Here is a 15,248-nt window from a genome sequence, read left to right as displayed (position 1 = left end):
TTTCCTAGCTCCGGCGAAGGCGACCTGGAGGCCGGCGACTGGCGGAACTCCCCCCGGCGCGCAGGCGCGGTGCCCTGGCCCGGCCTGCCCCGCTCGCGCCTGCGCAGTCGGCCGGAGGGCGGACAAGGGTCCGAGCACGCCCGCCGCCGCCTCCGCCGATCCTGCCGCTGCGCTGCGGCGACCGCCGGGGTGAGCCGCGCCGGGCCGGGCGGGGGAGGGACGAAAAGGGAGGGGCCGGTGTGGGGCGGGGCCTCCCGGGTGTCGTTTCGCTTGGCCCCAGCGGGGTCCCCCCGTGTCTGCCTGTCTCCCTTACACCCCCCCCTACCTCCCCCTCCCGCCGCAGGAAGCGCCGCCGCCGCCGCCAGGGAGAGGGAGAGGGAGAGCCGGGCCAGCATGGCGGAGCAGAAGCGCCTGGCCTTCGCCATCATCGAGTTCCTGCAGGGGCAGCTGCAGCACGGCGGCCTCTCCCCGGACGCCCAGGAGAGCCTGGAAGGTAATGAGGGGGGGGCGGAAGGAGGGGGGCTTCCCCGTGGGGGGAGGGGAGGGGGGGTTTGGCAGGCGGACGCCTGACGGGACCTCCCCTCTGTCCCCCCCCCCCCCCCCCCGCAGTGGCCATCCAGTGCCTGGAGACGGCCTTCGGGGTCTCGGTGGACGACAGGGGCCTGGCCATCTCACAGAAGCTCCCGGAGATCTTCGAAGCCGCCGCGGCCAAAGTGAGCGCCTGGGGGGGGGGAGGGGGGCGGTCAAAGGTCCGCGGGCAGGAAGGGGAACCGGCCGGCTTTTGCTTCCGCGTTTGGGGTTTTTGTAGTTTTCCCTCCGAGGTACGAGACGGCCGGAGAGCCCCCCAACTTTTGACCCTTGCGGCCCATGGAAGTTGACCTCTCGCCCAGTGCAGTCAAAGGGGGGGGGCCGGGGCAGAACGGAGTGCCTGGTGGAGGGGGGACACGTTTGGGGTTCCTTAAGACTCCTGAGCCCTGGGGGATCTGGGGAGCAAACTCCAGCGAAAGGGGAAGGAGGTCAGAAGCCAAGGAAGATCCGTGTTCCTGATTAGGGAGCTGTAGTTGCTGGGTGCCTCTGCCTTGCGCAAGGACCCTCCTATTCCCAGCCTCCCAAGCCCTGTGACGGGGATTGACGGGCTGCTCCTCCCAGGGCCCCACCGGCTCTTCCGGTCTAGCAAGGCAGCCCAGGCGCCAGCTCTGGCACAGGCACTCGGCTCCCACCTTCCCAGGCAGGAAGAGGGCGGGAAGAGGGCGTGCAAGGCTGGCTCCTCAGCTGCCCCGGGAGAGGCCCAGCCTTTCCTCACCCGGTGCCCTCTAGGGCGTTAGGCAGCAGTTCCCATCATCCCCGGCCAGTGTTGCCGTTGAAGAAGACTGGCAGGGACCTTTGGAGGGGAAGCAGCAGGGGAGGTGACCGCCAGGGGAGGCCATCGCGGGCCCTTCTCTGGCCGGACGTTCTTGGGTAGCCCCTCTGAGCCCGGAAGCCCCGTGCTTGCCAGAGCATCCCTCACGCACCACAAACACCCCCCCACCCCCCCCATGCCTCCTCCGCCACAGGAGCCGCTGCAGGGTTGCCCCGTTGCCGAGCCCACCACTCCTTCCGAAGAAGAGGCGGCTGAAGCCGAGAGGCTGAAAACTGAAGGTGAGCCTCTGGGGGGTGGGGGGGGGTGGAGCCCCCTCTTTGTCCCCGGCACCCGGGGGGGGGGTGGCACAGGCAGCAGGGGGCTCCCCAGCACCTGGACAGGGGGCACCAGGGGGGATTCTGGGAGGACGTCATTGTCAGGCCCCCAAAGAACAAGGAAGACACGCCGAGCGCTTCCTTTTCTTGCTCCTCGCCTAAAGGCGGAAACCCTGCGAAAACGCCAGCGGCTGCCCGCATCTTCAAAGCCTTGCTGGGGAGGGGGCCGCCTTGTCTCCCTCCCTCCTGAGCAAACTGCCCAAGCTTCTTGCTGCTGCTTTGCCCTCCGGAGTGGCAGCCCCCTCCCTCCCCAGCCATGCTCCCATTAAAAGCTTTGGGGGGAGGAGGGGGGGCTCCAGCTGACTGCAGCAGAAGAGAGGCCACAATCCCTGATGGAGGCTGCAATCCTTACCCTGTGCCTCCTGTGCCTCCAGCGATTGGGGGGCGGGAGGGGGGGGGCTTCCTTTGAAGGAAGGAAGCCGACTGGCTGTGGGAGGTGAAGGGAGGAGCCCCGGCTTGCCAGCAGTGGCCCCCCCAGGCGAGACCCGGGCGAAGGCTCCCCAGAGCGGCTACCAGGCAATGCTGAAAGGGGCCCGGGGGGGGGGCAGGATTGCCCCCTGGCCAAATGAGGCAGCTCGCCCCCTGCTTCTTCTTTCCAGGAAACGAGCAGATGAAAGTGGAGAATTTTAAAAGCGCCGTCTCGTTCTACGGAAAAGGCCATTGAACTCAACCCGTCCAACGCAGTCTATTACTGCAACCGGTGAGGGAGGGTTCCTGCCCCACTTCTCCAGCACCTCCACGGGAACGGGCTGCCTCAAATGGCGGTGGGAGGGGGGGGTGTTGAAGCGGCTGGGGGCCCTGGGGCTGCCTGGGGCCCAGCTGGGAGACCCTCTCGCAAGGAGCTCCTCCCCCCTCAGGGCTGCCGCTTACAGCAAACTCGGGAACTATGCCGGGGCGGTGAGAGACTGTGAGAGAGCCATCGGCATCGACCCCAAATACAGCAAAGCCTACGGCAGGATGGGGTACGTGGGTCCCAGCGCTGCCCTCGCCTCTGGCAGGGGAGGGGCTCCGAGCAGGAGGGAGAAAGGCTCCTGCCCCCCCCCCGGACCTCCTGAGAGACCCCCCCCTCTCCTTCAGAGGCCACGGAGAGCCCCCCCTCTCTTCTCCCGCCAAAGCGAATCCCCCTGGCTCCCGGGGAGGGGCGTCCTTGGGTTTGGTGGGTCTTTGCGTGGGAGGGGCACCGGTTGAATCCTTGTGCAAAGGCGGCAGGTAACATTTGGGGCTGCCCCCACTCACCGAGCAAAGATGGCCGGAGGGGAAGGGAGCAAAGAGCCTCTGGGAGCTCTGGGGCTCTGGCCGGCAGGAGGCCCTGGGGCAAGGGGGGCAGGGGGGGGAGGCTGCCTCTTTCGCCACCCTCCGTTTCCTCCGCAGGTTGGCCCTGTCCAGCCTCAACAAGCTCTCGGAAGCCATCTTCTACTACCGGAAGGCGCTGGAGCTGGACCCGGAGAACGAGACCTACAAGTCCAACCTGAAAGTCACCGAGCAGAAGATGAAGGAGGCCCCGAGCCCGGTGAGCGGCTGGGTGGCTGGCCGGCTGGGGAAGGTGGCCATGGCGCTCAGCCCCTTTGCCCCCGGGTGCCTGGCAGGGGTTCCGCTCTGATGCCCCCTTTCCCTGTTTCCCCACAGACGGGCAGCGCCGGAGGGTTTGACCTGGCTGGGCTGCTTAACAACCCCGGCTTCATGAGCATGGTGAGCGAGGGAGCCCCAGGGGCTTGGCTGGGCGGGGGAGCCTGGGCTGCACACGCCGGCTGGCCTCAGGGTGGCTGGCTGAGGCGGGTGCCCAGGTGAGGCCGAGGGCCAGTGAAGCTGCCCGTGTGGGGGGGGGGGGATGTTGGAAGTGTGGTCCTGTCGGAAAGGCCAGGGAGGCTTCCGGGCTGCTCTCTGACGGGGGCCTGAATGGTTCGGCTCTGCTGAGTCAGCCATCTCCCTCCCTCCCTCCCTCCCTCCCTGCCTTCTCTCCCTCCACAGGCCTCCAACCTGATGAACAACCCGCAGGTGCAGCAGCGTGAGTCCCGCAGGGCTGCTTGGCCTCTCTGTCCTTCCGGAAGGTCCGCTGGGGGGGGAGAGGGGCGGTTCAAGGGCTGCAGGGGAACCTTCAAAGGGGCTGGGAGCAGAGGGGGGGGAGGGTCCCTCTGAAGCCCACCAGGACAGACAGGTGTTAATGCTTTCCCTAAAGAAAGGTTTCCTTAACAAGACTCCCTTCCCCTCCTCCGGAGGCAGTTCAAAGCCAGGAATCCTAGTTAAGATGGGGCTGGATTCCGGTTTAGTGTCTCTGCCGACCCCTTTGCTCTGCTCTGCCAACCCTGGTTTCCTGCAGGCCGGCAACCAAAATTGAGTTCTCCTTAAAATGGCTGCCTGCCGAAGAAGGAGGGGCTCTGTGGGACCACCCCCAAAATGGAGCGCCCAGGAGACACTGCAGCCCTGGGAGGGGAGGGAGGGAGGGGAGATTCCACCCCCGTTATCCATGGGGTGGGAGGGGGAGCCTTTCCTGGGGAGGTTTGACTTGAGCAATCCAAACGGGGGCTTTGGGGCGGGAGGTGGGGTGGATTCCTGGGAACCCTCTGCCTCCCCCACCCCCAGGTAGCCTTTCCAGAGGCCCTGTGCCCGGTGAAAGGATTTCCAGCCCCACGGTGGGATTGTTTGGGCCTCAGCAACCCCTTGGCTGGGGTGCTGCTGGGGATCCTCTCCCTGACCACATGACTGACCCAGGTGGATGGTCACGGATCCCCCTCCCCCTCTCTTGCAGCATGTCCGGGATGATTTCCAGCAGCCAGAGCCCCATGGCCGCCCCGGGAGCCAGCACTGCCCCCCACGATCTCGCCAGTCTCATCCAAGCGTGAGTAGGGGGGAGCGCTTCTTCGGAGCCTGGAGAGCAGCAGCTGGCCTGACCCCCCTCCTTTGCTCCTCCGGTGTCCCTCCCCTGATGACCCCTCCCCACCGAGCCCCATGGGAGATTTCCCCTCTAGCCCCCTCCTGCAACTGTCGGGGGTGGGGGGAGCTCAGTGCCCCTTGACTGGGCTGGTGGCCCTCAAAACAGCTCCCTAAAAAGAGGCAGCCTGAAAGAGCCACTTTCAGGGTTCTGTCACGAGCTCTGCTGGTGGCCACAAACAGCCCTGTGTGAGCGAAGAGGTTGCCTTTCCGGCCCCCCTGGGAAAGTTCTGGGAAGCCCCCCAGCATCTCTTGGCCCTTCGGACTCCCTCTGGATCCCTCGGAGCTGCCCGAGGGCAGAAGCACCCGGCTCTTCCTTTTGGGAGGGGGGCGGGAGGAGAGGGCAGGGGAACGGCCAGTGTGGGTCCCAGCCCACTCTCAGCTGGTGCCCTAAACAAAGGGCAGCACAGCAGAGCCCCCCCCCTGCCTCCCCCCCCCCCCCTGCCCAGTTGGGAGGGTCCCTCAGGATCTCAGTCAAAGCCTCCCAGCCCTTCTGTGGGTCATGGGCTCCCTCCGCCCGGACTCTCCTGGGGCCCTTAGCCATCGGACGCCGCCTTCCTCCTCCGTCTTTCTGGCAGGGGAGCTCTTCTGTCATGTGTTTCTCCCCCCCCCCTTCCAATTGTCTTCTGGTCTCAGGGCTGGACCTCCCAACTCCTCCATGGCTCCTCCCAGGACTTGGTTTCCTGTCCCAAACCCTCACTGCTTTGCTGAGCCAGGCCCGGTTGATTTGAATCCAGAACGTGGCCCAATTCTTGAGGTGGGGTCTGAGCAAGGACTGATACAGCAGAATGATGGCTCCCTGTGATGGTGTAGCACTTATTTCCCTCCCTCCCTCCCTCCCCCCACACACACACTTCTGCTTGCCTCAGTTGCAGCCAACTGGCTCTGCTGGCTGCTGCCCTGTTTGGCCCCTGGAGGTCCTTCCCCTCTGCCCGTCCACCCGATCCGTCTGCCAAGGGAAGAGCTCTGCTGTCCTTGTCCCTGGCAAACGCCATCCTCTTCCTTTGCCCAGCTTACCTTGCCCACCAAGAAAGCTTCGCATTTCATTGCTATCTTCTACAGCTCTCGCCCCACTTTTATGGCATCGTCAGATCTATGAAGCACTAGACTTTATCCTCCTCCTCCTCTTCCTGCCTCCCCACCCCGGCCCCTTCCCCGAATTGGAGCCATTGCAAAGTGTTTCCCCAGCAGCTCTTGGGCCGGTTCTGTGCCCACCCGGCTACTGTGCTGTGCAATAGGAATCATCGCAGCCCCTGGTTGACACGGCTGTTTTCTCTCCTGTGGTGTCCAGAGGCCAACAGTTCGCTCAGCAGATGCAGCAGCAAAATCCGGAGCTCATAGAACAGCTGCGCAGCCAGATCCGGAGCCGGACCCCCGCGCTAGCAACGAAGAGCAGCAGGAATGAGGCAGCTGCCGGTGAGGGGAGGGGGGGGGGGCATCTGTGTCTGCCTAAGGGGAGGTGCGAGTGGCCTCAAGGAAAGTGGGGGGGGGGGCTTAGCAGAGGAAGAACTTAGGAAGAAACTCAAGCGGTTACAAGGCCCTTTTGCACTTGCTGGATTCAGCTCGGCTCTCCCTGGGAAACCAGGCGGGAAATACAACCAGAGCAGCTGAATCTGCTTGAACTGAGTGTCTGAAGGCACAAATTTCCCCCTGCCGCTTCTGACTTCTGGCCCATTAGCGCTGGTCTTCCCTGCGTTTCTTCCGAAGGCTCCGGCTTCTTTGCCTGCCTGGTTTTTTAACTAGGCAGCGTCTCTTCCACTCTTTCTCTGTGGTCCTTCACAAATGACACTTTCTCCCCCACGGTTTTTGTGGCTCATTTACCGTATTTTCAGAGTGTAAGGTGCACCTTCCCCCCTAAAAGAGGGTGAAACTTTGGGTGCGTCTTATACACTGAATTTAGCCCCACCCACAGGTCCCAACCCTTTGGCCCCTGCCTCCCAGCAATTTGCCTCTTTATTGCAAAGGGGGAAAATCCCTGCAGCCTGGAACAGCTGGTGACCGGAAGGCCCAGGCTGAAACTGAAGTGAAACTTGCTGGTTGCTCCAAGAGGCAAATCGCTGGCAGGGGCAGATTCTTTTTCCCTTGTGCTAATCAAGTTGTTTGCTGTTTGCTGCAAGGAGGTAAGTCAATAACTATAAGTGCCTATAGAACAGTGGCGGCTAGCCTTTTTGGCTCCCGTGCCAAAAGCGGGAGGAGCGCAGGGGGGGTCGTGCATGGGCATGCCACACCTATAACGCTATGTGCATGACCCAGCACACAGGCACGCGTGACCAGCACTCCCCCTGCCTGCCTTTGGCGCACTTATTTTGCCCTCCCCAGGCTCCAGAGGCTGTCTAGAAACCTGCGGAGGGCGATAACAGCACATACACACACACACACACACACACACACACACACACACACACACACACACACGAGGCCCTCTGGAAGGCAAAAAAATGGGCCTACGGGGAGCCCAGAAATTCGGGAACGGTGACTTCCGGTTTGTCTGTAGGGCCATTTCTTGCCCTCCGGAGCCTTCAGGGAAGCCTCCTGAAGCCTCTGGAGAGCTAAAAACGGCCTCAAAGGAAGACTGAAGTCAGCAGGGCAGTGCGCGCTGGAGCTGACAAGGCAACGCCTGGCATGCCCTACTCCACGTGCCACCTGTGGCCTGCCACAATTCCACCATCACGGCTATAGAATGTTCAAATTATTAGACTTATTTTTTTAAAGGCTGCTTTATTATTGTTCTAGACAGCCTAACAAAATGAAGCTTTTTAAGATAAATGCTTGATCTGAAGAGGCCCCGTGCTGTTCTATCTTCTTTTAAATAGCAGAGAATAGCTATACTTAATAGCTATACTTCCAGAATGCACACCAATTTCAACAGCCTCTGTACAAGCGTAGTCTGAAATGAAACACTACAAACAGCGTACATTGTCAGTGCTGCTTGTTGCAAGGAAGTTGAGGTAGATATTTTCCCCTCGTTTTCCTCCCCAAAAGCTAGGTGCCTCTTATACTTCACAGCGTCTCATACTCTGAAAAATACGGTACTTTTGCATAGGGAGGGGGAAGGAGCAGGGAGCCAGAGAGGGCCAGTGGCTGGAATGGGGCCCTTGCCCTGGAAGCGGGGAAGCCTCTTGAAGGGAAATCCATGCAAGGACTCTGAGGGAGACCCCATGAAGTTGGAGATCATCCCTCGGGAGCAAAAGGGCCAAGGAAAGGGGCACCGAGTGGAGAGGCTGGCAGGGAGGGCGGCCACCTGGCACCTTGATCAGTTGCTCCATAGCTGCAATGGCCAGGGGCCTCCCTGGACCTGTTTGCATAACTCCACAGCTGGCCAGTGAACGGATGCCAGGTGGGCAGACTTGGGTGGCAGCTGAAGGCCCCGGCGTCGTCCAACCCCCATTCAGGGCAGGAATGCAAAGGGAAGCCGCCTTGGTGAATGGCAGCCTATCCAGGCTGGGGGAGCAACCAGAGCTGGGGGGGGGAGGCCATCTGCTCCTGGACAAGATCTGCTTATGTTTGTCTCCCATCTTTCAGGAGGACTCTTCTCCTGGTCAGGAAGACCCCCTTTGCCCCAAGGGAAGGACCAGCTGAAGAGCTTCCCAGCTGCTGCCGCCACCAGCCCAGCTGTTCCTCTGCTGGAAAAGCCCAGGAAGGATTGTGGGGGGGGGGGGGGGGAGCCAAGCCTGATCCGGCCTGCATGTTAGAGACTGTTTCGCATAGCTTCCCTCCCTTGCCTCCTCCTCCCCCCACTCCTTACTCTCTGGTGGACTTTGCCAGGGGGGAGGAGAGCTACTGACCACAGATCGGCATCTCTCCCCACCCCCACCTCCAAGGCAAGCTGTGGGGCTGTCAACACCAGGCCTTTCCTGTCGCTCAGAAGAAGACACAGACACCCAAGACTGCGCCATCCTCCAGCAGGGAGAGTCACCTTTTCCCAGCCAGGATTTCCTCCTCGTCACCACTGCTGGATCCTGGCTCACCAAGGCTGGGTGGCCCCCCTCTTGGGAAGAGGCCCAGTTGACTGGACAGGAGGGGAGCTGGTGGGGCTGGCATTGGTGGCCGGGAAAGACGGGAGGGCTCTCCTCTGCTTTTTAGTGGGACGTTTGTTTTTAAGAAGGATCGGGGCTAGTCTGGTGTGACTTTTCTGTGATCAGGCCGGGGGCTTCTTTCAAAAATTCATTTCTCTCGATAGCGGCCTGGGGAGCCTGCCTGCCTGGACTGGCTAACAGGGCATTTCCTGCCCAGCATGAGGGGTGCCAAGAAGCCTCGGCCGCATGACCAGCATAGGGCCAAGCCAAGCATCTCCCCCCTGAAGCCAGGACTCCTTGTGGCCAGGACTCCCCTCAGCATCGGGTGTCTAGAGCATGGCTCTCACCTGTAGAGGTGCCTCCTGGAAGGTGTTTGTGGCTGCTCTCATTTGAACCTCTTGAATCTCCCAGATCCCCTCCAGCCAGCAGGATGGGCCAGGTGGCAGCCCAAGGACCTTGGGGGGGGGGAGGAGGGCCACCTTCCTTAAGTGCCATCTGCCAGAAGCCCCCTGGAGACTGCCCTGCCCTCAACCAGGTGCCCCTTTGCTGGCCGGCCAAAGGCTCTGGAGAGAAGAGCAATGGGCCCTGGAGCCTTCTGATGCCCTCCTGTCAGCCCAGGTGTGCCCGCCCCACTGGCGGCCATGGGCAGAGCCTTGTCACGTGCCCCTCTGATTTCTCATCCAGCCCTTGCCAGGGGCTGCAAAAGCCATCTTGTGGGCCGGCTGGGCACTGGGGCAGGTGCAGATTTTAGGGCAACCAAGTAGGGAGGTGGCGGGTGGAGTCCTACCCGGGGCCCCTTCTGTGGGTGCCGGGAGGGGGAATCTGCCAGGCTAGAAAGGTAAGTGATGGGGGGGGGAGGTGCTTCCAATAAGCAGGGAGGGGCTGAAGAATCACCCTCTTGTCTCCAGCAATGGCTTTTCTTTGATGTAGGGAAATAAACTTCTTTGGACACTGTCGGCTGGTACCTGGAGGGCAAAGGGAGTTGGGTGCCTCGCCTCCTCCAAAACGGCTGGGGGGGGGGGGGGGTGTTCTGGTCTGTGGGAGGAAGGGAGGGAGTGGGGCGGGGACCTCGGGGGTTGTCCCCGCCCGAGAGCTGCCAAGGGTTTTTTTTGGTGGGGGGAGCAGCCCTCTGCGCAACTCTCCTACCCGGCCAGAGCGCCGGGACAAGCTCCGGGGAGGGGGAGGAGGGTTCTCCGGCACGTTTTTCGACCTCGGCAAGAAGGCTGCCGGGCTGCAACTGAGATCCTGGGACTGGAGGTGCGATTTCCGCGAGGAGCCCGGGCGGCCCCTTTGCAGACCCTGCATTGCCCCGCGGAAGCGACCGGCCTTCGGGCTCGCCGCCCCCAAGCGCCCCCTCGTGGGGGGGTGGTTCTTGGCGCTCCGGAACCTCCTCGCGGGAAAGGCGTTCCGCCCGGACGCCTTTCCGGCGCGCACCGGGGGAGGGGCTTCCCTCCCGCGAGCGTCGCTGTGACGTCATCGGAGGGCGGCGGCGGCTCCCTCGGGCGGCCATGGAGGTGGTGGCGGCGAAGGTGCTGTGCCTGCTGGGGACGCTGGCGCTGATGCTGGCGGGCGCCCTGCTGCCGGTGAAGGTGCTGGAGGCGGACCCCGAGCGGGCGCAGCGCTCCCGGCGGGCCCTCGGCCTCTGCAACGCCCTGGGCGGCGGCGTCTTCCTGGCCACCTGCTTCAACGCGCTGCTCCCGGCCGTCCGCCAGAAGGTACGGCGGGGGAGGGGGGTTCCCCGGGTCATCTAGTCTGGCCCCGGGCAAGGGAGGGGGCGCCCCGAGGGGCCTCCCCGGCGTTTCCTCCGCCCGCCCGCCCGCCCGCCTCCCTCCCTCCTTCCTCAGCTGGGTCCGCCTGCGGTGAGGCACCGGTTGGGCGGCAGGAAGGAGCCCAGGAGGCCTCCGGGCTCCCCGCTTGCTCGGCTTTCCAGCCGTTGGTTTTGCTGGCCTTGGTCCGTTTGATCGGGATCGGTCTGGACCTTTTCCTCCCTGGTTTCCCCTCCTCTCTCTCTCTCTCCGCCTTGCAACCGTTGGGCTTCCGAGCATCTATTTGGGAAATTTACCTTTGAAGGATTTCTGGCTTCCGGGATCTCCCGGGGCCCCGTTTGCACGTCTACCGATGTCTCCTCCTGACCGCCCCCCCCCCCGCCGCCGCTCCCCTCCTTCCCCGGCTCTCCCCTCCTTGTCTTTGCCATCAGAGCTCGGAGGCCCCACTCGCCTCGCGCCTTCTGGCGACAGCGACGGTCTCGCAGGGTCCGCTGGAGGAGGGGGAGGACTGAAGGGCCCCTACAGCCACGGCTGCTGAGTCGCTTGTCCACCCCATTCATGTCCCGCTTCTCCCCTCCGTTGGCCCTCTGTTTGGCTTGAGCGCCTGCAGCCCACTCCCCCCCCCCCGCCAGACCTTCCCCGTTCGACCAGACCCAGGAGAAGAGATCCCTCCCTCGGCCTAATAGAAAAGGAATCCTGCGAAATCCAGTGAATGATCTCCTGTCTCTTCCGTCCCTTTCAGCTCTTTGTCTTTAAACTCCACTGCTTCCCAAGTTTCAGTGGAGCCTGGGCAGTCCTCGGCCTCCCTTCTTGCTGAAGGTTTCTGCAGAGCTGAAAAGGCGGAGAGGGAGGGGGAGCGGTTCCGAATGCAGGCCCCCCCTCCCCCCCTCCCCCCTCCCCCATAAGAGGGCTGGTCTCACCAGAGCAGAAGAGAATCTGGACGGTCGGCTTCTGTCTTGCAGCTCCAGGAGGTTTTGAAACTTGGGAACGTGACCACCGACTACCCCCTGGCAGAGACCATCATGATGCTGGGCTTCTTCCTGACGGTGTTTGTGGAGCAGCTGGTCTTGACCTTCCGGAGGGAGAAGCCGTCCTTCATTGACCTGGAGACCTTCAATGCCGGCTCAGACGTGGGCAGCGACTCCGAGTACGAGAGCCCCTTCATCGAGCCTTCCTGGGGGGGGCACGGCCCCCGGGCCGACCGTGGCTGCCACAGCCACGGGCTGGCCATCTACGAGCTCTCGCGGTCCAGCCCCCTGCGGCTCTTCAGCCTGGTCTTTGCCTTGTCTGCCCACTCCGTTTTTGAAGGCCTGGCCCTGGGCCTGCAGGAGGAGGGCGACAAAGTCATGAGCCTCTTCCTGGGGGTGGCCATCCACGAGACTCTCGTGGCCGTGGCCCTGGGGATCAACATGGCCAAAACAGGGCTGAAGATCAAGGAGGCGTCCAAGCTGGCCGCTGCCGTCAGCCTGATGATCCCCCTGGGCATCGGCATCGGCATGGGCATCGAGAGCGCCCAGAACGTGGCCAGCAGCGTGGCCTCGGTCATCCTGCAAGGAATCGCCGGGGGCACCTTCCTCTTCGTCACCTTCTTTGAGATCCTGGCCAAGGAGCTGGAGGACAAGAACGACCGGCTGCTGAAAGTCCTCTTCCTGGTCCTGGGTTACGCGGCCTTGGCGGGCCTGGTCTTCCTCAAGTGGTGAGGGGCCTCCATGTGGCATCCCAGGAACGGGCCGAACCCCCCCCCCTGCGTGTGTGCCCGGAGGAGGAGAGCCAGGCGGTGGGGGGGGGGGTCACCAAGAGGCACATTGTCCCGAGTGCTGGACTCTTCCCTGGCCATTTCCTCACATCCATTGGGGGGGGGGGTAGAGCTGGGAAGGCGGTGTCCTCTTCAGCCGAGGTTTTTGGCCAAGACCTCGAAGACAGCCTGGCACGGCGCTTGATGGAGCCACTTTGCCCTCTGGCAGGCACAAGGGGCGGATTGGGGGGAGGCTCTGCCCTCTTACTGAAGGGAAACATTTGTCTTCGCCAGGCGCTGCCGGTTCATTTCCTGAAAGCTGGTCTCCTCCTCCTCCTCCTCCTGCCAGGAGCTTATTTGGCACCTGGGGTTGCCAAGGCTTCAATTAGGAAAGGGCTGAGCTGCCCACAAGGCCCGGTGTCATCCCTGACTTGCAGAGGTCCGTCCTGCCCTTCGGAGCCGCCAGGTTCCTTGCTCTGGGGTGGCCCGGGGGCCAGTTGTCCACTTCAGGAATACTTTTGTTTTATGCAACTTGAAGCTCCTCGTTTGGCTTTGTGTGTGAGAATCAGAGCGTCTCCCGCGTTGGGCCAGATTTGAGCCACACGGTTGAGGAGCAAAGATTTCCAGGCGCATCTGGGCCTCTTTGGGCTCCTCGGAATGGGGCAGGAGGGCTGAAATACTTGCCAGGTCGCCCTCCCCTTTGCCCGTCTGCAGCAGAGGCCACGGGAACTGCCCGCCTGGATGGGTCCGTCTCCTTTGCGGACCAGCGGGTCCCCTCTGGCGCCCTCGGGGTGGCCGCCTCTGCTGGCAGAGTGTTGGCCCTCTGGCCGGTCTGTCTGGTTGGCTTCTTCCTCCCAGGCGCTCGATCAGGGCGGGGCGGGGCCTGTGCCTGGCCTCCCTCTGCTGCTTCCGCAGTGGAGAGACTGCCAATGCCTGCCGGGGCTCTAGCTCAGGGACACCCCCCCCAGCTACCATCACCCCAAGGACGGGCCTTCCTCCCCTTGGGCTCCGGAGAATGCGCCCATCCTCCTCCTCCTCGCAGCCTCAGGCAAAGCAGAGCTGGACCCTCTGCGCACCAGACAGAGGCTGTTGGGGCCAGGAGGTTGCATGAGCCGGGGGGAGGGGGAGAAGGCACAACCGAGGACCACCCACCACACTCCTGATCGTTTGGCTGAGGGGATGCGGTTAGGGGAGAGGCGCCTCCCCCTTTCCCCCCTCAGCTGCAGCTGGGACCCAAAATTGCACCCCTGGCTGGCTGGGTACGAGTGGGCACCTTCCTCCCCAATTGTGGCATCAGCCTGGCTGCTGGCAAGGCTTCCTGAGGCCCTCAAAGGTGGTGGGGGGGGGAGAGAAGGGGTCTGCTTGTGGGTTTGTGTGTGCGTGGGCATTATTTATTGCATTCCTGCTCTGGGAAAGGATCACACCCGTCTGGTTGGGTTGTTGTGTTGCACTTACAATAATCTCCGTTGTGCTGAAATAGTCAGCCTCTGCAGGCTGAAATAAACCTCCTTTACTGCCCCTTTTGTGACCCTGTCTATTGTGGGCAAATCACACTGGGGGAGCCGGTGCCCTCCTTTCTGTGGGCCAAATGCTGTCAGAGCCCCAGAAGCTTCTCGCCTGGGCAGGAGGTGGGATGGGCAGAGAGGAGCTCAGCCTCCTTTTGGCTTCCCTGCCTCTCGAGGGAGGCTCTGCTCCTCCCCGCCTCCCAGAGGGAGCTGTGGGCCGGCCCTGCCCAGCCTCAGGGGCCTCGGACCGAGCGCTCAGCATCACCACCCTCCCTTCACGGCTTCCTTCCCTCTGGGGTCCCTGGGCCCCTCAGCCTCCTCCCAGCCTTTTGGAACGGCCTGGTCCAAGCATCGGGGGGGGGGTCTCCTCCGGTGTTGCACTGCATTGTGTGACGTGTTGGGAGAGGAATCGGCCCTTAGCGGCGCTTGGCACACAGCAAGGCGTGGGGGTGCAGACGAGGGGACTTTTGCGGATGGGGGCCTGGCTGACCTCTTGGCCCTGAGGAATTGGGGGGGGCGCACAGCTAAGTGGGGCCCTGGTGGAGCTTCCCCTTGCTCCTTCCTGTCCTCCGCCTTAACTGGGCTGACCTGGTCCGAGTCTCTTCCGGCCTCCCGGCCCTTGAGCCTCGTACAGGTCCAAGGGAGCCTCCCCAGAAGAAGCCGCAGGGAAAGGAGCTTTTGGCAACCTGGTGGGGGGGGTGGGGGGTGGAGAGACCTCTGAGGCTCCGTGCCAGCAGGGGCACCCAGGAGGTCCCTGCAAGGGAGGCCTGGCCCCAGAGTCCTGGCTGTGGCAGCACCTCTCCACTTGAGGCTGCGCCCTGATCTGGGACTCCCTGGTGGCGGCTGCGGCCAAGGCGGCCTTTGCGCGGCTCCAGCATGCAGACCAGGGGTGCCCCTTTCCGGGTCAAGAGGACCCCCACACAATCGTACGGAGGTCAGCCCTCCCTCTGACTGTTGCAGGGTGCTGCATTTGGAGCTGCCCACCAGGCTCCCCTCCAGGAACAAGGAGGTGTGAATCTCACCCACGGGTAGAGCTGCAAAGAAGTCAGTGGCCAAGTGGGCAACAGGGAAAGCCTCTGCACTGAGACCTTGGGGGGGGGAGGGGGAGGGCTCTGGCCGTCAGTCCAAGAGGGGTGGGGGTGGGGGCAGGGATGAGAAAGGGAGGAGGAGGAGGGTCAAGAGAGAAGATCTGAGCCCACCCGGTGAAGGAAGTGGGCCTCTCTGCTAATTGGGTTGGGGGATATTGGCATCCAATCATCTTTCCGGCTCTCCTGCCATCCCTCTTGGTTGGCCTGTCCCAGAAGAAGCCCCAAGCCAGGAAAGAGCTGCCCGGGGGCATCGGCCACTTCCAAGAGGCGACTCTCAACGTCTTTTTGCGAGCAAGACCGGAGTCGATAAGTGTGGTCTTGCCAAGAGATTGTCAAGTGATACTGAAACTTCCGGCGATGGTGATTCGATTCCCCTGTTAATGCAGCCTAGGATTGCATTGGCTTTTCCGGCTGCTGCACACGGGGCTGGCTCATAGTTAAGGGATGCCAGGCTCCCTCCCGCCATGACTGGAGCA

The 15,248-nt window shown here is 62.9% G+C and overlaps 2 protein-coding genes across 2 annotated transcripts; both read left to right on the top strand.

Annotated features, from left to right (window-relative positions):
• The first annotated feature begins 101 nt into the window (after positions 1-101).
• SGTA (small glutamine rich tetratricopeptide repeat co-chaperone alpha) lies at positions 102-6,067 on the top strand. The gene is given in 13 exon segments (XM_087703426.1): positions 102-189; positions 344-493; positions 610-713; positions 1,554-1,638; positions 2,334-2,386; positions 2,388-2,434; positions 2,592-2,696; positions 3,106-3,244; positions 3,361-3,423; positions 3,703-3,743; positions 4,481-4,570; positions 5,954-6,036; positions 6,039-6,067. Coding segments are annotated over 12 exon segments (939 nt in total). The 5' UTR covers positions 102-189; positions 344-393.
• Positions 6,068-10,171: 4,104 nt separating this feature from the next.
• SLC39A3 (solute carrier family 39 member 3) lies at positions 10,172-12,226 on the top strand. The gene is made up of 2 exons (XM_014061245.2): positions 10,172-10,393; positions 11,407-12,226. Exons 1-2 carry the CDS (start codon positions 10,187-10,189, stop codon positions 12,142-12,144), a joined length of 945 nt encoding a protein of 314 aa, XP_013916720.2. The 5' UTR covers positions 10,172-10,186; the 3' UTR covers positions 12,145-12,226.
• Positions 12,227-15,248: the final 3,022 nt, after the last annotated feature.

Source organism: Thamnophis sirtalis, unplaced genomic scaffold, assembly GCF_051295495.1.
Source record: "Thamnophis sirtalis isolate CommonGarterSnake01/CBP01778 unplaced genomic scaffold, rThaSir2_p1.2 scaffold_1, whole genome shotgun sequence".
Taxonomy (NCBI): Eukaryota; Metazoa; Chordata; class Lepidosauria; order Squamata; family Natricidae; genus Thamnophis; species Thamnophis sirtalis.
Note: the sequence above shows the minus strand (reverse complement) of the source record. Positions and strands in the feature narration are given on the sequence as shown.

Coding starts and splice junctions, on each gene's coding strand:
- SLC39A3 (XM_014061245.2), top strand. CDS start 10,187: ATGGAGGTGGTGGCGGCGAAGGTGCTGTGCCTGCTGGGGACGCTGGCG. Junction 10,394..11,406: donor TCCCGGCCGTCCGCCAGAAG/GTACGGCGGGGG, acceptor TCTGTCTTGCAG/CTCCAGGAGGTTTTGAAACT.